The sequence below is a fragment of the Anabrus simplex genome, chromosome 4 (genome assembly GCF_040414725.1).
Source record: "Anabrus simplex isolate iqAnaSimp1 chromosome 4, ASM4041472v1, whole genome shotgun sequence".
Taxonomy (NCBI): domain Eukaryota; kingdom Metazoa; phylum Arthropoda; class Insecta; order Orthoptera; family Tettigoniidae; genus Anabrus; species Anabrus simplex.
This window is the reverse complement of record NC_090268.1, coordinates 320,980,554-321,004,092: the sequence shown is the minus strand read 5'-3', so window position 1 is coordinate 321,004,092 and position 23,539 is coordinate 320,980,554. Positions and strand designations below refer to the sequence as shown.

The following is a 23,539-nucleotide window of genomic DNA, read 5'->3' as shown; positions in this document are numbered from 1 at the left end:
TAATGCGAATATTTCCATAATAATGATAATAATAATAATGAACAAAGTATACTGTGTAAGTTCTGCACAGGTAGGGCCTGCACTTTTCCGAGAAACAACTGAACCTATTTAGATATATTGTTTGTTGTATCTACAGGGTTTATACCTACAGGTATCTGGGATACGTATTATATGTCGATGTAATTGCATTTTCTTGATAATAAATTAGAGGATGCATTAATTATTCTGAATGACTATACGTTCTTTCTTAAGGGGTATTGTATGGAATATCGGTGATATAGATCAATTTTTGTGTATGTAGGTAACGATTTTTATAGGGCGCCTACATTCATGGACGTAAGTTTGAAATTACAGCCCACTACGTCCTTACACTCGGAGCTACTATTGCGAGTCCAGTTAACCTCCGGAGCTCCGTAACTGCTTTGCCTCCGTCGGTAGTACCGGAGATGACCGGAGGAGCGCTGTACTCGTATTATCCGATTCAATCAACAGGAGGTCCGCCTCCTCTTCACAGCGCTAATACTTTTCACATTCACCATAACTAAATGTTTCTGAGTGTTCGACAGTGTTTCATTTACAAAGTATTGGAACTGGGTGTTAGTTAAATACAGAGCCCAACCAAATACCAAGAAGAAAGAAAGGCTTTTCACATTCTCTGTGATACTCTTTGGGACAGTAGTTTGCGATTATTTACCTTTCTTGAGATTTAGGTTAGGTCTATGTTATTTTGTGCTTTTGTGTTTAACTCTCTCTTTGAAGCTGGATTCAGAAATAGAGAGCGCTGAAAATCAGGATGGCACTGAGAGCTGCTGGTTTTGTCATATTCAGGCGAATATCTAATGAAATAGAATATCTCTTATTACAGACTTCTTACGGCGAGCACCATTGGACACCGCCGAAAGGTATTTTGATAATAATGGACTTAATGACAGAGAATTGATTGCTGAACCTGTACCTTTAGCAATAAATTTCTCAAATTTCTCCGTTAATATATTTTTATTTTCAGTATTCATTCTGACCTATTCCGATAACATTATAAACACATTGCTGTCACAAAACCGCTGATGATTAACACTTACTTAACATTTTACAAAGCAATTCTCTAACCACTGCAAATTTACACACATTTTATTTGATCACAACATTCAGAACTTAAGTCAAAATTTATGAAATCGTCATAACTTGATCTTCACGATCCAGAAAGTTCACTGGAACATTTCAGCTTTACATTCACTGCACACAAGTACGGAGTGTTCAAGACCCATTAACTTTCTGCACAAACAGCACCAGTAGTGGGTCTTTCTGTCTCTACAGTATGCGGGACGTCCTCTTTTATTTGCTGTGTTTTCACGTCCTGCTTCTGCCATCAACCCAGATATCCTCTTTGCAGTACCGGTATCGCGAATGCTCTTAGGAAGGTATCTTTAGACAGCTTTTTCTCTTATTTGTTCTTCAGTTAGAAGAAACAAGAGTTTCTTCAATAAATTTATTCTGTTCCTTGCGTCTGGAGAGAGGGTTTTTGGCACTGAATATTAAATATGCATTAAACCCTGCAATATTCAGCAACGCATAGAAGACGAGCTTTGTCCAATGTCTGGTGTTTCGAGCCATTCTTTCGTCTACACATTCTACACTGCCCGTAGCTGAATTACAGAATGTGACTATTTTAGGCTTCCTCTTTCCTACTATACTTCCCTCAGTTTTATCATCGCTGTACATTGACGACAGGAAAACAACAGTTCTTCCTTTATTTGGAACATGTCCTCTTGGTAGCCAAATAAACTCATGTGAAGTTTTCGTTTTGCAGCTACAACAAAGCTTGTGGGCAACTCGAACAGTACCGACCATTGTAATATTATGTTTATGTTTCATTTTTTTGACAATAGGGTACGAGGTAAACCAGTTGTCAACTGTCAAATCACGTACACTTCCAGACACAGGGATGCACATTCTCTCTACAACCACAGTAAATTTCATCATCTGATAATGGTTCCTCCAATAATGCGGCAACTTGTTCCATATCACGTGGATTGCTGACATCATGACATCATTTCTTAGACCTACGAAGAAACAAACTCATTAGCCCAGGTCAAGCCCATTTTTTGTTTCACCTCTGTACTAAAAACCCAAGGAACTAAGGTGAAAGACAGCCAGGCTAGCTAAGCTACGTATTTAGACAAGACGCTTAGATATAATCACCCTATAATCTTCTTTATATACACGGTTAAAATTAAAAGACTAAAACGCTTATGATAAAAGAACTTGCACGACTGCACGGGTTGGGTCTCACAGGCCCACAGAGCACTATAACTTATCACTGCTCACGTACTAAAGCAATCACTTCCATGTTCGTCTGCAGGAATACTACACCGGTGAAAACAGGAAGGTAGCAGAGGCCACAAGTATGCAGCTATCACTGTCTATCAGAAAATGTTGGAAATACCAGCGCATGGGTCTCGCAGACCCAACCCGTGCATTGGCAGGTTAAAGGTGCTCAGATACTTCAGCCTCGTGTCGGTAGATTTATTGGCACGTAAAAGAACTCGTGCGGGACAAAATTCCGGCACGTCGTCGTCTCCGAAAACCGTCAAGATTAGTTAGTGGGACGGAAATACAGTTCACATTATTATCTACCTGACGGGACAGAAATCAGGTTTCCTTTTTTCCCTCAAATAGATTTGACAGCAATTCAATTTATGATTCCTGTAAAGAGCTCACTTTTGATACATGTGTGGTAATCACATGACCAAGAGAATCTGGTATACCTAGTACATGTTTGTTTCAGGCTTGTCACTTATAGGTTTTCTGTATGGCTTCACGTGATCAACTCGTGTTATTTTCTGGCCATACCATCAGCATATCAGATTTATGAGTCCTGGGGAATCCTAAATTCCTATTCTTCGTGGATATTTTTCTTCTTTTGCTGATATCCTTTTTCTCTGAGGGGTTGGAACTGCTTATTTTATGCTCTGATGTTTTTTGTGGGTTTTTTTTGTTGCAATTGCTTTACGTCGCACCGACACAGATAGGTCTTATGGCGACGATGGGTCAGGAAACTGCTAGGAGTGGGAAGGAAGCGGCTGTGGCCTTAATTAAGGTACAGCCCCAGCATTTGCCTGGTGTGAAAATGGGAAACCACGGAAAACCATCTTCAGGGCTGCCGACAGTGCGGTTCGAACCCACTATCTCCCAAATACTGGATACTGGTCGCGATTAAGCGGCTGCAGCTATCGAGCTCGGTCTGATGTTTTTTATAATTCCCCATGACATACTAATGACCATTATTGGAATCATAAATGATCCAACCTTCTTTGGGATCGGTTTATTATTCAACCTGATAATTGCTTTTTAAAAAATTTCCCCATATTCTGTAATCAACCATTTGATATTGCCTAATAGTTCTACTTTTATGACATTCATTTCTATCAGATTTATTCTTAACTACATCAAGGATTCCTTCATGATCACTTATACCATTTATTACTTCAGTTTCTCTATAGAGCTCATCTGGTTTTATCAGCACGATGTCTAGAATATTTTTCCCTCTAGTTGGTTCCATCACTTCCTGATTCAGCTGTCCTTCCCATATTAACTTATTCACCATATTTTGATCATGCTTTCTGTTGTTAAGCATTCCCTTCCCAGTAATCATTTGGTAAGTTCAGATCATATCACATCATCAATCAATCTATACTGATCTGCATTTAGGACAATCGCCCAGGTGCAGATTCCGTATCTGTTGTTTTCCTAACCTATTCTTAAATGATTTCAAAGAAATTGGATATTTATTGAAGATCTCCCTTGGTAAGTTGTTCCAATCCCTAACTCCCCTTCATCTTCATCATCATCATCATCATCATTTCCCAACTCCAGTTTCCTGGGTGTGATGTACAAGCGCTTGCCATCTCCTTCTGTCTTCATAAATCTTCTGTTCCAATACATCCTCCCATTTGTGTCCTCTCTCCTCCACATCTGATCTTACAGTCTTTTTTCAAGCGTTTTCTTGGTCTTCCCTGTGGTCTTCTTCCTATGAGATTTAGGTCAAAATATTTTCTGGCAGGTCTATCCCTGTTCATTCTCATTATGTGCCCATACCACTGAAGTCTGTCTTTCTTTATGACACTGGTAATAGGAACCTCGATAGCAGCTACTTTTCTATTCACTTCATTTCTGATCTTTTCCTCTCTGGTAGTTTGGTTCATTCATGGTTCTAATGAATCTCATTTCAGTTACTTGGATTCCACTGAGGTCTTTGTTTAGTAGGGTACAAGTCTCTAAACCGTACATGAGGATTGGTACGAAGTAAGTGTGGTACATTGTTGTTTTAGTTTTTTGTGGTATTTTCCAGTCCCAGAGAAGATTTCTGATTTGACTGTAGAAGTTTGATGCTTTCTGTGTCCTGCTGAGTATTTCCTACCTAACAGAGTTGTCTTTCGAGATTGTGCTGCCGAGGTACTTGAAGTGGGAAGCTGATTTGATTTTTGCTCCTTCCAGAAATATATTTGAGCTTGTTCCTTCCCTGTTGATGGTCCACTGTGTTTTGCTCATCTTTAGTCCAAAATTTTTGAGTGTATTGTTCCATTTGTTAAGTTTCTTCTGAAATTCAGCTGCAGTCTCTCCCCATAAAAGCACATCATCAGCAAATACCAGGGCGTTTTGTTCACTGTCCATTTTCTTGATATATTTTATGACCTTGTCCATTACTATTACGAACAGGAGTGGTGACAATCGCCCAGGTGCAGATTCCCTATCTGTTGTTTTCCTAACCTATTCTTAAATGATTTCAAAGAAATTGGATATTTATTGAAGATCTCCCTTGGTAAGTTGTTCCAATCCCTAACTCCCCTTCCTCATCATCATCATCATCATCATCATCATCATTTCCCAACTCCAGTTTCCTGGGTGTGATGTACAAGCGCTTGCCATTTCCTTCTGTCTTCATAAATCTTCTATTCCAATACATCCTCCCATTTGTTGGACACTTCTCTTTGTTTCAAACCATTTTGATCGTCCGTTGCCTATCTGGACACAGCTGTAGCATTTCTGGTATAGCATATTGACTTTGTCAGTTAAGTACTTTGGCACCTTTAGGTCTTCCAGACATTCCCTTATCTTGTTTCGAGGAACACTATCACATGTTTTTTCAATGTCCACAAATACATTCACAAGATTTCTTCCATATTTACAGTACTTTTCTGTCAGCATTTTTACTGCAAAGATCCACAGTACTTCGACCTTTCCTCAATCCGTGTTGTTCTTCCTCAAGCAAAGGTTCCACTATCTACCTAAGTCTCATTTCTGTGATCTTTTCCAGCAGCTTCAGTGTGTATGACAGCAGCGTGATGCCTCTGTAATTTACACATTTCCGTTGGTTGCCCTTTTTGAACAGTGGGATGATGACTCCTTTACTCCAATCATCTGGAATTTTGTTACTTTCCCAAATCACTGATAACACTCTATATAGCCAATTCAAGCCTGGTATTCCAGCTGCCTTTATTATGTCGGTGCTGAGGTCATCAAAGCCTGGGGACTTCACATTTCACATGCTCTTTAGTGCTGTTTCTACCTCAAGCCATGTTAATGGGCATTTGTTGTTTTTGGCTTCATCTACCCTACAGTCATTGGTGGTGGTGTTGTCCCCAATTCAATTTAACAGCATGTTGAAGTACTTCTTAATTTCATCCCTGATCCTTTCCTCTGTTCGTATTAAGCTACCATCATCTGTTTTCAGTGCAAGGATGTTTATATATTCATTTCTTTTACTGGGGGAGGGGAGGGGGATCTCCCTTCAGTAAGTGTGTATTGCTAAACCATGGTTCATCCGAAGATGACACAATACCATTGCTTCTCTCCGGGAGATCCGAAGGGATGTCTTTTATATCTTCATTGTTCCTTTATTTATTCTCAGCTTATTGTAAAGAGGGGTCGCCTACCATTCCTTCTCCCAGTGGGACATTAATAAATATCTCAGCTGAGAATATATATCCCTGGCTGGAACTTGGACTGCTTCCTTGGCAGCCTGATCAGCTAACTCATTTCCTGCTACACCAATGTGGATTGGAAGCCACACAAATGTAATACGGGTGCTTACTTTTCACAGCACATCTAGTAGATTGTGGATGCTTTGCAGCGGGTGGCGGTAAGGGGGTGTAATTGCAGGAATAATGTATCGACATACTGCAATAATGCTGATGCCTATTGCACACCGCATACCTCAAACTCCTAAGACGGGATAAAGTTCTGCTGTATACACATTGCACATTTCAGGTAGAGAAAAGAGAAACCATTATCTTTCACAATAAATGAACAGCCCATCTTCCCTGTACAACACACTTGATCCTGGATACCGGCTTAAAACTAACTTGAAAAGCCTGTGATGAATGGAGACATCCCTGTTATCTTTTGGGCCGGTGTACAATTCCAGGATGTCAGGTTGACGTACTGTCCATGGAGGCACCTTACTAGGTACTCTGATAAAACAAGGAACCGAAGGTACTTCAAACATTGTGTAAATGCTATCCAAGCGTATTATAACCAGCTGCATTGCTTGCAGGTAAGCAGCATACAGCAAGCGATTCTGGTTATGGAATACGTAGGGGTAGCTTGGATGAAGTGGCATCTGCTATAGATGATGATAGTGCTGTTGTTGTTTAAAGGGGCCTAACATCTAGGTCATCGGGCCCTTATATTTGCTGTATATGATAACAGTACTTGCTCACTTCTCAGGTGTAAAGGAGGTACACCAAACTTGGTGAGCAGACCGACTATGGAACTTGTACGAAAAGCTCCTGTTACCACTATGGTGGATGCTACTCAATGTATTGAGATCAGTTTTACGTGCTGATCCATATGCTGCACTGCCATAGTCTAATCTGGATAAAATATGTACTCTATAAAAGCTTAGGAGCACCGTGCTATTGCCCCCCCCCCGTTCGCTAAGCGCATTTGGTTTATAACATATTCAGTTCGATGGTGAACAACCATTGGGTTTCCAAAATTCCAACCGCATACTGTCCTTTTATAAAACCTGATGTGCGCCACAATGTGGTTTGAGGTACATCTTGCTTTATATGGCCATCGGCATTTTAGCAAAGAAATAGGGGAATACTTCGGCTTTATTAGGATTGTATTCCTAGTGTACCACTGGTGGTACATGATATAACAGAAATTGGTGCACAAAAAACTTGTAAATCATCATCATCTACTACCAAGGCAATGCCTTGTTGCTGTAGCCACATCTGATGATCTTCTGCTAGCCTCTTCATGTTATGTGAACCACATTCCAGTTCACCAACGGAGTCCCTGATGTATAACATCCTTGGTTGTCCCCTGGGTCTCTTTCCCAGTACTTTACCTTCAGTGATAGTTTGGAGAAGAGAGTCATATCTCAGTACTTGTCCAATGAACTTTGTTTTCCTCTTCTTTATCGTAGATGAGGGACGCAGATGAAGAATACGCCCACAGTATCCCCTACCTGTTGTAAGAGGTGATTAAAAGGGGCTCTCCAACTTGTGAGTGTGGGTTGGCGACCATGGGGCCCCTAGCTGAGTCCTGGCATTGCTTCTACTTACTTGTGCCAGGCTCCTCACTTTAATGTATCTTGTCCAACCTCCCTTGGTCAACTCTTGTTCTTTTCTGACCCCGATGGTATTAGAGCATATTCACAACTAAGCATTTTTTATTTTCCACCTTGTCGATACATTAAATTGCTTAAGGCAACCTATTAGTTAAATATATATGTATAAAATATATGATTTTTTCATCTTAACAGTGTCAAGCGGCTGAAAATGTTAATAATATACGAAACATGTACCACTTTTACCAATAGGTTGCATTAAGCAATTTTATGTATCAACAAGGTGGAAAATAAAAAATCCTTAGTTGTGAATCTGTTAAAGTGCGATACGGACCATGAAGCTGATTTTAGGTATTAGAGCATGTGAGGTCTAGGGAGTCTTTCATTTCCACGCCCTTTATGGCCCTTTGTCCATGTGGATTGCGGATTCGAATTCACCCACAGTAACTTCTGTCTGTCATAGAAGGCGACTAAACAGGAAAACTGAGTGACTCCCGGGATGAGGAGTCCTTCTCCACCATGCCGACGGCATCTTAGGAGGGCAGATGAGCAGGTGAAGGTTGAGGGCAATCTCTTGCCCTTGGGATGGAAAACCGTCCCTAAAGGCGGAATAACCTATAGGTCAATGGCATGAGGATGAGAAAGCAACAGCAAACTAATACATTAAAGATCGTAAGAATATCCCACGTATAGTAGCCATGTTGAGTTTTGCCAACTTATAAACAACCTCATTTAATTACAGAAACATAGCATTATATCTGTGTAAACATGAAATTGCATATAGTTATAAAAATGGTTTTTTTAAATTCCAATACAAATTGACTTTGATAGTGTTTGATTTTTGCTAGGCATGGTTCAACAATGGTTAGTTTCGATAGGGCATCAAATCGGTCCCTTGTCATAGTTTTCTTTCTATTTTTATTTCCATACATAGGATTGTTAGACCAATACATTTTTCATTCGGGAAAGAGGACAAGTGCCCACGATGAAAAGAACTCCAAGAAACTTCATTTCTTCATTTGTACAGTCCTTCCATTTAGCCATTGGGGAATGTGTGTTTACTCATCTAGAGGCAGTGTATTGCCTTACATATCAGTTCATTTCTAAAGCAATAACATGCAAGATTTCATCATCTAAAAATTGCTTATATACTGTAAAAAAAGGTCTGTTACCTCCAAATTATACTGCAGCCGTAGTTGTACAGGAAAAGGAAATTCCCCACACGTGGCTTTCAAGTCAGTCCACTCCAAAATATTGTTTACATGATCATTATGAATAGCATTTACTACCGTTTGTACTGGATCATTGTCACTCCTTTCTGCATCACTTCGTACTTTCTCACTTTCTTCTATCACACTTAAGTTTGTAAGGTCACTGTCACTTTCAGTATTTGATGGTCAATATTCGTTTCCGGACACTGATATGTCACTAAGTTCAGACACAGATGTGCTTTCATTTAGGACTTCTTTAATCTTATTATGATCCACAATATTGTTGTTATTATTATTACTTATATATTTAGGCCTACCACAAATTAATATAAGAATGTGGTTTTACTCTTTCTAAAACAGCACCAGCAAAAAGTACCGTTTTATGCTATATGCCTACGAAAACGATGCATACGGTAAACAATGAATTCTAAATCATTTCAGTATTTTTCAAAAGTGAGAGGTTCACAGATACACTGAAAGAGCACTCTACTGATTGCATACGGGAGATGCTGCAATCATACAAGCAGTTTTGGAAACCATAAAGCTTCAAAATCGACTTCAGTGACCATGAAATTGCATGTACCACCGGTGGCACACGTCGGCATGAGATTGCCGTGTAATTACCAAATGGTGTTGTGCGCCACCAGTGGTACACAAAATAAAGTGCTTAAAATTAATCTAAAAGTTATAACACGCAAACTGACGATTGATCAAGGGGTTTCATGTGGAAAACAACGTTGTTTGTATAAGTCCAGTGTCATCTTTTAAGGAATGCAATGCTAAATGCAAAGCAATTTTTGAGAGGTAGGCCTACATTTTTTTAAATCATGTACTACTGGTGTCACACGTCGGGATGAACATGTTAATTGGCACACTATTTCTCCCACAATAATTTACTATTGAAAAGGAGCCCAAGGAATATACATATGTGCACTACTGGAAGAGTGATATCCCCCAAATAAAGCTCAGGAATGGGGGTTGAGAGTGCGCTTCCAGCAAAAATGGGACAACAGAGGTCACGTCCATCGAGAACCAGATGCCATGTTCCAACGTCCACTGTTCCACTGTCCCAATAGCTTGCTGTAATTGTCGCTCTGCAACTATCATGTTATTCGAGCTACAGTGTAGTGCAGAATCGTCTACATTATAGCAACGGTATTACTGCTGAACCCCCAGCTGTAACAGTATGGTTTATGGCAGTCTTAAAGAGAATGACATTCAGAACCGATCGTTGAGTGACTCCATATTGCTGAGCATAGTATTGCGAATATGCCCTCCGTGTTTGGACATGGGACAACAAAATTTGCAATAAAAACTGACAAATTCACCTAGGAATTTCCATTGATGTGGGTTGAAAAGATGCCATATCGCCATGTGTCATAGGCTTTATCCAAATTGAAATGCTGTATTCAGAGAAAAATGTCCTGGATTGAACTCTCCAGGCATACCAGCGGGCCTGTTCCACGAACAAACTTTGCACTTTTCAAATCTTGCAAAGTGCAAAGTCTTTCTGTTCCACCATGATCTAGGTTGTACTTTTCAATTTCTTCGCAAAGTGAAAAGTCTTTGCAAGTGAGTGATCCGATCGAGTTTATTCCATGAGCAAACTCTATAGGCCTAATACTCTATGATTTTAATGCTTTACTTTTCGCGGCAAACTTAACAGTATAATTGTGGTACAGTTTAAGTTTTTATCATGGGAAAGAAGCTGGCTGTGCTGGAAGTTGTTAAGGAGAAACATGACGTCTTTTTGACAACTTTAAAGATAACCTCCCAAATGATGACGCACATCAATATTAATGAGAGTACCGTTAACACATCCACACAGGAGGAAATTCACCCTTCAATAGACATCCCGTTGCTATATTATGTGGATTATCAGGCCAACGTACTGTTAGGAAATATTACATTTTCTATAACATCTACAACTTTGGTAACAGTTCTGCAAATAATTGATTTTGATGTCCCATGCATTGCCGCTACACCGTGCAGCTGGGCGTCATTTCCTAAGCAATGTAAGCATATAAGAATTTGTTCTTTTCCGGAAAGGGATTGACTTTTTCTTGTTGCATGTTTCAATAAATGGCCGATCATTTCAAGAATATAGTCAGCCTGTGTTGGGGTAATACGAAATCACTCGCGAAAGTCCATCAAAGTGAGTTTATGAAAATTAATCTCGTCTTTGTACGTTCTCTTATTGGATTCTTTATCACCATCCTCACATGATGCTAACAAAAGCTCACGTCGTAACGTGTTTATATCACTAAACAAAATTCACGCAGAGAAACTAGTGTACATACTTGTTAATTAACAGATGAAAAGGGAATCATCTCTTTGCAAGATTTATGAAAACTTTTCAGTTCATTTCTTTGCACTTTGCATTTCTATACCAATAGAGGAACATAACAGGCTTGAAAAGTGAAAAGATTCCTAACTTTTCACTTTGCAAGCTAAATCTGAAAAGTGATGGTGGAACAAAATCTGAACTCAAAAGTGCAAAGTGAAAAGTTGCAAAGTTCGTTCGTGGAACAGGCCCCCAGGTGGTCAGCTGTGGATCGAGTAGCTTGAAAGCTGCTCTGGTACTCGGACAGTAGTCTTTCTTTTCCCAGATAGAACATGAATCGTCAGTTCACCATCCTCTCAAACAGCTTACGCAGACAATTTGTCAGTTGGTCTGTACAGTGTTCTCCCTAGGACTTTTCTAATGGGTGAACCACCCAGCCGTTTTCACTGACCGTCCGGCTATCATAACCTAGATATGTGCTAGTTACATAATATTTCAAGTGGCTTTACATCGCACCGACACATATAGGCAGTAACGTAGCCAGGATCGGCAGGAAGGTGCATGCATGAGTTGTCATTCAATTCAGTTCAGTTCATTTTAGTTACTACCCCCTGTGGGTGGGGGACGGAGGTGAAGAATTCACCCACGGTATCCTCTGCCTGTCGTAAGAGGCGACTGCAACCAAGGTATGATCAAATTAGAACCATGAAACTACTTGTGATTAGTACCATCAAGCGGGGAACATCATGGATCGCGTTTACTTGCGTGTAGTACCACTATGTTGGGTACCAAATAGGTTTGTGATTAGTAGCAAACGAGGGCTCGATGGCTTTTACAGTACCTGTGATTAGTAGCACTATATGGGTGACACCATGGGATGAAGGAACCCATGGTTCTGGCTTGCCTATGATTAGTACCCACTATATGAGGAACACCACGGGATAGTACGGATCTCTGTGGTTAGTACAGTTTGGTGATGAACATCATAGGTTTGCGTTGCCTGTCAAGGGCGCTGCAATGTGCGAAACACATTAGGTCTGTAATACATGTGCGAATTTCATTACCTGTGAGTAGTACCATGATGTGTGGATACCCGCGAGTCTACGCTACTCTTGATTAGTACCGCAGCATGACAAATGCCATGGTTCTATTTATCTAGTGATAAGTACCATTACGAATGGCCATTGACTTGGATTTTGGACTACTTTCGAATATAAGCATCATTGTTTCAGTATTGTGCTATAGAGGCAGTTCCATGATCAGTTACGCTATTGTTCTACGCCAGCTTCTGTGCATGTGAGGCACTGTGGGTCGGTTCCACTGATCGTTTTAAATTCATATCCATCCATCCTTTCATTCTTCATCCTCACGTTTTGAATTGTGGTCAGTGGAGGATTTTGGGTTTTTAATTTGTTGTTTCATTTCTTATCATTAGGGGCTGACGACCTAGATGTTAGGCCTCTTTAAACAACAAGCATCAATCAGTCAATTCAGTTACTGATCTGTTGGTTCTACAATTATGTCTCTGAATGTTTATTTAGTTTGTCGGTTCCTGTTTATTTTCCATTTGTAAAAACTCCATGAAGTGGGGGTGTTCTAACCCCTCCCTGCCTACGCCCCTGCATATAGGTCTTATGGCGATGATCGGATAGGAAAGAGCTAGGAATGGGAAGGAATTGGCCGTGGCCTTAATGAAGGTACAGCCCCAATATTTACCTGGCTTGGAAATGGGAAAACCATCTTCAGGGCTACTGACAGTGAGGTTCGAACCCACTATTCCCCGAATGCAAGCTCACAGCTGTGTACCCCTAACCGCACGGCCAACTTGCTCATTTTATGCAATATTAATACACATTTGTGTCGCCTTGTGTTCCAATTTAAAATGTAAATACTGTACATTATTTAAATGAAAAATCTTCATTATTGTCAGCTTAATTGCACGAGTTACATCGAAGTTTAAATGTTTAGCTTATCACGTAGTGTCGTGCTGGAGCAGTGTCTGGATTAGCATGGAATCGCATGCGAGCACTCGATTCCGTGGGACGTAACAAACACGTCTGGCACTCCACAGCAACCGAGCGATTATGAACGAGCAGTAGAACACTAGAAGTTCAAAATACTCTGTTATGTCTTATTCGTGGTAACACTAAAATAGTTCAGTTTTGTAGTTAATGTTTACCTGTCTAATGTTGCTGTTAATGCCCTGAGGGGAATAAATTGAAATTTTATCATATTCATTTTTTACATAGTATTCCCTGCCTGGCTACTCACACCTGCCACCCAGCTGACGAAAACTTCTGGGGAGAACACAGCTGTAGCTTCCTGCATACTTAGGATCTTTGTCAGGCTTGAGCAGAGGAATTATTATTCCCTTTTGTAGGTATGTATATATGTATGTATGCCAATGAGACAGATACACCCTCTAACCAGATTTGACTGAACAATCCTACAAGATAGCGTAGGCTGTCTTTGCTGAGGTATTTCAACATTTGGTTATGGATATTATCTGGCCTGGGAGCTGTGTCCTTGTAAAGCACCAAATGGCTCCGAAGTTCCTACTATGTAAAGGGTACTCTACTCTGAAGCATGAGTAGCAAAACAGATGGCACTCTGGTTCACACTTCCGAATAAGGAATTCAGGATGGTAATTCCCATAACCAGAAACATCCACAAAGTTACTTGGAAGATGATTCGTAAGGATTGGAAGGTCATGCCCGAAAAACTTTATAAATATATATGCATTTATGCCCTAACATGTACAAAAATATGCATCAATTTGAGCTTATTTCCATAAAATAAAATTATTATCTGTAACTTACATCATTATTCCATGGATTTTCAAGTGCCAGCCTCATCATCGGTGAATTTTTCACTGTTGCAGTTAACAATTAGGGAGTGACAAATGTTTTCCATGGTCAGTCATCTGTTGTCCCTCAGCAAAGCTTTGTAGCACAGAAAATTCCATTCTACCTCGCACAAAGTGGACATCCACAAATGCTGCTAACTATTCTGTAAATAATGATTGTTCTATTGGTGAGGGTGATTTGCCTTCTAGAATATCTACAATTTCAAGTTTTACATTATACCCAGAATTTTGAAGAGAACGTTTATTTTCTGTTTCACTGTTTCTCCTACAAGCCCTGGAACTGATTTTAAAGTGGACACGGTTTTGTCAAATATTGCAAATGGCTAGTGTAAAGGAATCCAAACTGCTTCCAATGATGTAATAGCTTTAAAAATGCAATGCAAATGAGTTGTTACAAAGACAAGGATACTTTCTAATTCTTTGCTTGACAATGTTTGCTGAGCCAGCTCATCAATAGATGCTGCTTCATTAGGATCTAATGTTTTACAATTTCTCTAATTTTCGGTAAATGTTCAGAATAATAAAGTGCAGCCTCAAGCCATTATCTCCAGCGCATTAAAATCGGTTGTGATGATAAGGGAGTATCAGGTGCTGTTTTTCTGAATATTTCAACCCGTGATGGAGATTTTACAAATATTTTCTTAACAGACAACACTGACTTGTTCAGTAATGCATAGCATGAATAGTCTCTGCTATGTGATGGTATCCATGTGGGAGGAAAAATACCTTTTAACGTTGTCCCCAATTTAATCATGTAACTAGCTGCATCCTTTACCATGAGGAGTACATTGTTGTATCTAATACTATCAGGCCACAACAATTTCTTTGAATCAATGACAAACTGAGTTACTAACATAAAGAAATAAATGAACTGGGTTAAAGCCACTATATATATATTTATTTAATAAAAAAGCCGAGCTTTCAGCCAAATTGCATTGGTCTTCATCAGGGCATGTGAAGTTTTGCCTCTGACAGTGAGCAAAGAAATTCTCCAAAGGAACGTGGAAGTCATGCCTGTAATATCCACGGCCTACCCCACTAACTGGACTCAAGGATCATGGCGCCGTGCTGTGGTGGTTGGGAGGGAAGTTACTGATTCACCGCCCTCTGTCGACAGTTTGAGTGCGTCCCGCTGTGCCATGGTGGTGTTATGCATGTATTTCTGCAGTACAGGTCTTCATGTATTTGATAACTTGAAGCCGTCTTCCCTGTTGATGTTATTTGGGCGCAGCTCTATCTCTATGGCTTCCCTCACAAGACGAGCATAGAAGTCTTTTACAGGCGCGATGACCTTCGCCGGGTCAAAGAGCATTTCATGGTCTGTACTGTAGAAATGTTCTGCTATGGCAGACTGGCTTATAGCGTTCTCCGTGGAGGATGAAAAAGCGAGATTCTTTACCGACCTGATGTGCTCTTTCACCCTGGTGCTAACAAGCCTTTTCGTCATGCCAACATATGAACAACCACAACCATATGGAATTTCATATACGCGCACATGTGTAAATTTTAGCCTTGTAGCCTCGTTATAGCAACAGTCGGGCTTTGAGACAATAAGTGTTATAAATATATCATAGTATTGTATTGCGCAAGACATTTAGAATAAGCAGTTTTGACCAATTGTATCTCCTGATTTTTCCTGATTTGCATATCAAAATCTCCTGATTTTTGGTTTTGTACGGTTGGCAGGTGTGCTGTAGGCACATCATATCTTCGATGTGTCTGCTAAAAGGAATTGATGTAACCAGCTTGAAATATTGCCCATAGGTTCTGGTAGTGACCAGTAACCTATGGAAGCTGGATCCCATGTTTTCATGCTGCGCATGTTCCCACAGGGTTGTGTTCCTGTATGGAACAAATGTTAAAGACTTCGGTGGCAGACCACCCTGAACAGGATTAGGTTGTTTCAAAGCCATGTCCTACAGTATCTTCCCCAAATGCCACCAACTCCGATCATGAGGAGACTCCGTAGCCGGCATGCAGCCAAAGCAATACTCGCCTGGCTTGGAAGGTATTGCTTGGGTGCCCGATGTTAAACAATGCTGTATACGCATATGCCCCATAGGGTATTATACAGAGGGTTTCCTGCTCAAGCATTCATCTGCGTGGTGACCTTTGTTTTCAGGTACTGCAGGGACAATTTACCACACGATGAATTAAGAACAGGCCAAGAAGAATGGAGCAGATTTAAAAAAATAATTGTTGGCACTATAATCAATATGGCTGGAAAAACAAAACTATTGTATGGAAGGAGGGAGGGCATGTAAAAAGGGGAAATATTTTGCTCAGTTATGTGATTATTTATTTATTAATACATCCATAACAGGGTATATCCCCAATTACATTGGATGGTACAAAGTACATTCAATATATAAATGGTACCTATATGTACAAAATAATATATAACAATTAAAAAACCAAGATTGCCATGACTAAACTAAGAATAATTTAAACATATTTTCAATAAAACATACAAACATATAAAATATCAAAGCTTAAGAAGATCAAACAAATTAGAAGAGAAAAAAGAAAAATATTCATAAGAATAGGAAATACACAAACACATATACATTGAAAAAATAATAGTGGCATTACATGCATCATATTTCAGTGCTGAATAATTTTCTTTGATAAATTATTCATTATAATGTGAATATTGTTTAACATTCTTGAAATGTTTTGGTTCATGTTTGTGGCTTACTGCAGTCACGTCCTAGTTCGTGAACCATGGGCCTAGTGGCCTAGTAAGTGGTTCTGAGAGTCGGGATACCAGTTGCTCTGGAATGGGAGTGGGCATCTTGGACATATTCTGAGTCATGGCGCTCCTTGTGCTCAGGCCGCTAGGACTATACAATTCACCGGTGGTCCATAACCCGCTAGAGGAGAGATCCTCACTTGGACTATGTGAAAGTAGGGTAGCACCCTGCTTCATGAATATACCGAGCTCAGAACATTTTAAGCAAGCCTCGGACCTATGGGAGTAATGGAGTTCCACTCCCATTTGACAAGCGAGGGACTCTTTGGAAACAACTTGGCAAACGAAATGGAATTCGATGGGGAGCTATCAATATCAATGGGGCTTATGGAAGAAAGAAGGTAGAACTGGCTGAGTCAGCAAAGAGGATGCATTGGGATGTGCTAGGAGTAAGTGATATTCGGGTAAGGGGAGATAACGAGGAAGAGATAGGAGATTATAAAGTGTACTTGACGGGTGTTAGAAAGGGAAGGGTAGAGTCTGGGGTAGGGCTCTTTCTCAGGAATACCATTGCAAGCAACATAGTTTCTGTTAGGCACGTAAATGAGCGAATGATGTGGGTAGATTTGTCAGTTGGAGGAATTAGGACAAGAATTGTGTCCGTGTATTCACCATGTGAGGGTGCAGATGAGGATGAAGTTGATAAGTTTAATGAAGCATTGAGTGACATCATGGTCAGGGTCAACAGCAAGGATAGAATAGTGCTAATGGGCGATTTCAATGCGAGAGTTGGGAATAGAACTGAAAGATACAAAAGGCTGATTGGTAAATGTGGGGAAGATATGGATGCTAATGGGAATGGGAAGCGTTTGCTGGACTTCTGTGCTAGTATGGGTTTAGCTGTTACGAATACATTCTTCGAGCATAAGGCTATTCACTGCTACACATGGGAGGCTAGGGGTACCAGATCCATAATAGACTATAATTTAACAGACTTTGAATTCAGGAAATCTGTTAGGAATGTACGAGTTTTTCACAGATTTTTCGATGGTACAGACCACTATCTGATCTTTAGTGAACTAAGTATCTCTAGGCCTAGGGTAGAGAAAGTGAAATCTGTCTGCAAACGAATAAAGGTAGAAAATCTCCAGGGTGAGGAAATTAGACAGAAGTACATGGATATGATTAGTGAGAACTTTCGAACAGTAGACAGTAAGCAGGTTCAGGATATAGAAAGTGAATGGGTGGCGTACAGGGATGCTGTAGTAGAAACAGCAAGGGAATGCCTAGGAACAACTGTGTGTAAAGATGAGAAAAGGCGAACATCTTGGTGGAATGATGAAGTGAGAGCAGCCTATAAACATAAAAAGAAGGCTTATCAGAAATGGCTCCAAACAAGGGCCGAGGCAGACGGGGATTTGTACGTAGATGAAAGAAACAGAGCGAAACAAATAGTTGTTGAATCCAAAAAGAAGTCGTGGGAAGATTTTGGTAATAATCTGGAAAGGCTAGGTCAAGCAGCAGAGAAACCTTTCTGGACAGTAATAAAGAATCTTAGGAAGGGAGGGAAAAAGGAATTGAACAGTGTTTTGAGTAATTCAGGTGAACTCATAATAGTTCCCAGGGAATCACTGGAGGGGTGGAGGGTATATTTTGAACATCTTCTCAATGTAAAAGGAAATCATCCTGGTGGTGTTGCAAACAGTCAAGCTCATGGGGAGGGGGAAAGTGCTGTTGATGAAATTATGCTTGAGGAAGTGGAAAGGATGGTAAATAAACTCCATTGTCATAAGGCAGCAGGAATAGATGAAATTAGACCTGAAATGGTGAAGTATAGTGGGAAGGCATGGATGAAATGGCTTCATAGAGTAGTAAAATTAGCGTGGAGTGTTGGTAAAGTACCTTCAGATTGGACAAAAGCAGTAATTGCACCTATCTATAAGCAAGGGAACAGGAAGGATTGCAACAACTATCTAGGTATCTCATTGATTAGTATACCAGGCAAAGAATTCACTAGCATCGTGGATGGTAGGGTGCGATCAGTCGTTGAGAGGAAGTTGGATGAAAACCAGTGTGGTTTCAGACCACAGAGAGGCTGTCAGGATCAGATTTTCAGTATGCGCCAGGTAATTGAAAAATGCTACGAGAGGAATAGGCAGTTGTGTTTATGTTTTGTAGATCTAGAGAAAGCTTATGACAGGGTACCGAGCGAAAAGATGTTCGCCATACTGGGGGACTATGGAATTAAAGGCAGATTATTAAAAGCAATCGAAGGCATTTATGCTGACAATTGGGCTTCAGTGAGAATTGATGGTAGAATGAGTTCTTGGTTCAGGGTACTTACAGGGGTTAGACAAGGCTGTAATCTTTCACCTTTGCTGTTCGTAGTTTACATGGATCATCTGCTGAAAGTTATAAAATGGCAGGGAGGGATTCAATTAGGTTGAAATGTATTAAGCAGTCTGGCCTATGCTGACGATTTGGTCCTAATGGCAGATTGTGCCAAAAGCCCACAGTCTAATATCTGGGAACTTGAAAATAGGTGCAGTGAGTATGGTGTGAAAATTAGCCTCTCGAGGACTAAATTGATGTCAGTAGGTAAGAAATTCAACAGAACTGAATGTCAGATTGGTGATACAAAGCTAGAACAGGTCGATAATTTCAAGTATTTAGGTTGTGTGTTCTCCCAGGATGGTAATATAGTAAGTGAGATTGATTCAAGGTGTAGTAAAGCTAATGCAGTGAGCTCGCATTTGCGATCAGCAGTATTCTGTAAGAAGGAAGTCAGCTCCCAGACGAAACTATCTTTACATCGGCCTGTTTTCAGACAAACTTTGTTTTACGGGAGCGAAAGCTGGGTGGACTCAGGATATCTTATTCATAAGTTAGAAGTAACAGACATGAAAGTAGCAAGAATGATTGCTGGTACACACAGGTGGGAACAATGGCAGGAGGGTACTCGGAATGAGGAGATAGAGGTTAATTTAGGAATGAACTCGATGGATGAAGCTGTACGCATAAACCGGCTTCTGTGTTGGGGTCATGTGAGGCGAATGGAAGAGGATAGGTTACCTAGGAGAATAATGGACTCTGCTATGGAGGGTAAGAGAAGTAGAGGGAGACCAAGACGACGACAGTTAGACTTGGTTTCCAACGATTTAAAGATAAGAGGTAAATGTGGCCCAACACTAGTTGCAAATCGAGGATTGTGGCGATGTTTAGTAAATGCACAGAGGCTTGCAGACTGAACGCTGAAAGGCATAACAGTCTATAATGATAATGAATGTATGTATGTATGAAAATAAAGGAAGTGGTAAAGCAAAATCTATTTGTCTACTGTCTGAAGATATTCTGTTATATACTTCACACATTTTTACAACAGGTGAATTTTTATGATGTGAGGTTCTTGAGGAGGGGCAGTAAAATGTTTGTCTCAAACGTAGAGTTACCCTCTTGGTATTGAAGTTGATTCTTTTAAGAAACTCTTGGTTATCTAATATTCCATTAACTGTCTTGTAAAGAAATATCTGTTGAGGTAATATTCTACATGTACTGAGCTGCATTAAACCAAATTCATTTAATAGAGTTCTATAAGAAACTCTTTGATGATACGATGATCGGTTATATTTTTAAAAATATAAATATCGCAAAAATTTGTTTTGTATTTTTTCTATTTCGTTAATTGTACACATGTACTGAGGAGCCCACATTACACATGCATATTTAAGTTTACTTCTAACAAGATGACTGAGTAAGATTTTTACAGTATATTCATCCCTAAGTTCCCGAGTATTTCTAATAATAAAGCCTAATTGTTTAAATCCATCATTTGTAATTTTGTGGATATGACTGTTGAATGGAAGTTTTGAATCAAGCATAACACCCAGATCATTTACTAAATTACACCTCTGCAAGATCTCACCATTTATACTGTAGTTATGTACAGTCACATTCTCATAACGAGAAAATGTGAACACAAAACATTTTTTAATATTGAAAAAAGGCGTTTGCAACACACCATTTGTAACAGTTGTTCAGATCGGCTTGCAGTTCCATAGCATCATCATGGCCGGTAATTTGCTCATAAATCTTTAGGTCGTCAGCAAAGAGTAAGCATTTTGAATATTTTATTACTTTCGGTAAGTCATTTATAAATAATAAAAAATAACAATGGACCAAGGTTTGAGCCCTGAGGGACTCCCAGAATTAACTTTGAATTGTAATAAAGTATTTTGTGCATAAGATACAAACTGTTTCCTGTCTAACAGATATCAAGAAATTAATTTCAGAAACTCATAAGATAAACCAAATAATGATAATTTACTCAAAAGTATACCATGATCAGTTTTATCAAAAGCTTTTGCAAAATCAGTATAAACTGCATCGATAGAAAGCCTTTCATTCATTGAATCAGAAATATCCTGAATAAAGTTCATAAGATTAGTCGTAGTAGAATGCTTGGGATAAAACCCATGCTGAAATTCTGATACGTATGGTTTGATATGATTAAATATTTAACATAGAGTATTTATTCAAATAGCTTTGCTGGAGCACATATTATTGAGATAGCTCTGTAGTTCTGAATTTTCGAACTATCACCAGATTTAAGGATCGGAGTTATTTTACTTATTTTCCAAATCTCAGGAAATATTTGCGTCTTTAAAATTAAATTATATATGGCACATAGTGGAACCATTAGCACCTCTGCACATCCTTTAATAATGTAAGGAGGTGTGTGATCAATTCCCGCCAATTTAGATGCCTTAAGTTTTGTTAATGCATCTTCATACTCATCTTCGCGTATAGGACCCATCTACAAACTGTGTGCAGTAATCATTGATACTGACTCAGAGGCTATATATAAAGAAGGCTGGGGTGCATAAACAATTTGAAAATAACATGCAAATGCGTTGGCTATTCCTTGCACAGTTACCAAATGGTTTCCACCATATGTCATACACTGTTTGAACAAACTATCATTTCGTTTACTTTTTATCAAACCCCAAAACGTTTTCGGATCATTTTTTATATTATTCTGTGACTGTAATATATACAATTTACATGCCCTTGCAATGGACTGTTTTCTTAATGGTTTGTACATGTGAGCACTGTATTCAGAATACTTCATGTGCTTCCTGTGAGTAATCTTTAATTTCAACATTCTAATTATATCTAATGTAAACCAACAAGGGTACATTCTTTTCTTATTCACTGTTTTTTTAGGAACATATTTTGTGAAAAGGTTATTAAGGACTTCATAAAAATAGCTTACTGCATTATTAGGGTCTTCACTCAATAGTAACTGATTCCAGTCATATTTTTGTAATGATCCATACAATTCATAAAAATCGGCCTTCTGGAAATTGTAGATGCTGACAGGTAATATTTTGACTCGCTCAGTGTAAGCAACCAGTTCAAAATATACCGGGCAAGTTGGCCGTGCGCGTAGAGGCGCGCGGCTGTGAGCTTGCATCCGGGAGATAGTAGGTTCGAATCCCACTATCGGCAGCCCTGAAAATGGTTTTCCCGTGGTTTCCCATTTTCACACCAGGCAAATGCTGGGGCTGTACCTTAATTAAGGCCACGGTCGCTTCCTTCCAACTCCTAAGCCTTTCCTATCCCATCGTCGCCATAAGACCTATCTGTGTCGGTGCGACGTAAAGCCTCTAGCAAAGTTCAAAATATAAAGCAGGATGATTGGAATCCTCAGGCACAAGGGGGTAATCTCTTCTGAATACATTAATATTTCCTACATAGTTGGACAGGACTAAATCAAGTGTTTTACCACTGGCATTTTTTACATTAATAATTTCGTGTGGCTATTTCTAGCCGAGTGCAGCCCTTGTAAGGCAGACCCTCCGATGAGGGTGGGCGGCATCTGCCATTTGTAGGTAACTGCGTGTTATTGTGGTGGAGGATAGTGTTATGTGTGGTGTGTGAGTTGCAGGGATGTTGGGGACAGCACAAACACCCAGCCCCCGGGCCATTGGAATTAACCAATTAAGGTTAAAATCCCCGACCCGGCCGGGAATCGAACCCGGGACCCTCTGAACCGAAGGCCAGTACGCTGACCATTCAGCCAACGAGTCGGACATTTTTTACATTATTAAACAAATTCAGATTGAATAAAGCAATAAAATTAGCCAGAGCAAGGTATTTTGGTCCACAGTTATGTAAATTACAGTTACTATCATTGATCAAAGGTAAGTTAAAATCACCTGTTAAAATAACATTATAATGTTGTATGAATTCAGTGTTTTCAAGTACTGCAAAAAAAATATAAGTTTCTAAATCAGAGTTTGGTGGAAAGTAAACAGTTACCACGAGATATACCTTTTCACCTAAAATAAATTTAACACAAACACATTCGATGTTCTCTACATCAAGTTCTACAAGAACAGATTTAAAAGTATTGGCAACAGCTATCAAAACACCACCACCCTTCTTATGAACACGATTCTGCCAAAAAACATATCATGTATCAAATATTTGTCCATCATATACGCTCTTCATCAACCATGACTCTGTCACCATGATCACATCATAATTACTAGCAAGGACACTTATGTATGTCATTTATTTTGGTGTTCAACCCTCTAACATTCTGATAGTAAAATGATAACAATTTATCCCTTACAGCCATCTGTATCATGCCAAATTCTTAACATTATCAATTGTTCTAAGAGTATATACATAAGTGTCACTTGCTTTCTTCCTAAGTTTAATATTTCCTGCATTATCCACTCACAAATATGCAAAATATCTCTCCCTTTTTACCTTTCTTGCTTCACTGAAAATAATCCTTCTATTTAAAGTGAGATTTTGGTTGACATAGATAGGCCCCCCAGAGGTAAGTCCAATGTCAATGTCCAATTATGTGTGGCTATTACTAGCCTGGTGTAGCCCTTGG

At 39.5% G+C, this 23,539-nt stretch overlaps 1 protein-coding gene across 1 annotated transcript in view; it reads left to right on the top strand.

Annotated features, from left to right (window-relative positions):
- The first annotated feature begins 649 nt into the window (after positions 1-649).
- The window catches only part of Datp (purine phosphoribosyltransferase family protein Apf), a 136,880-nt gene continuing 113,990 nt past the window's right edge, over positions 650-23,539 (top strand). Inside the window, exon 1 of the mRNA XM_067145684.2 lies at positions 650-902. Coding sequence (XP_067001785.1) covers positions 794-902 — 109 coding nt within the window. The 5' untranslated portion in view covers positions 650-793. The remainder of the gene's footprint in view (positions 903-23,539) is intronic.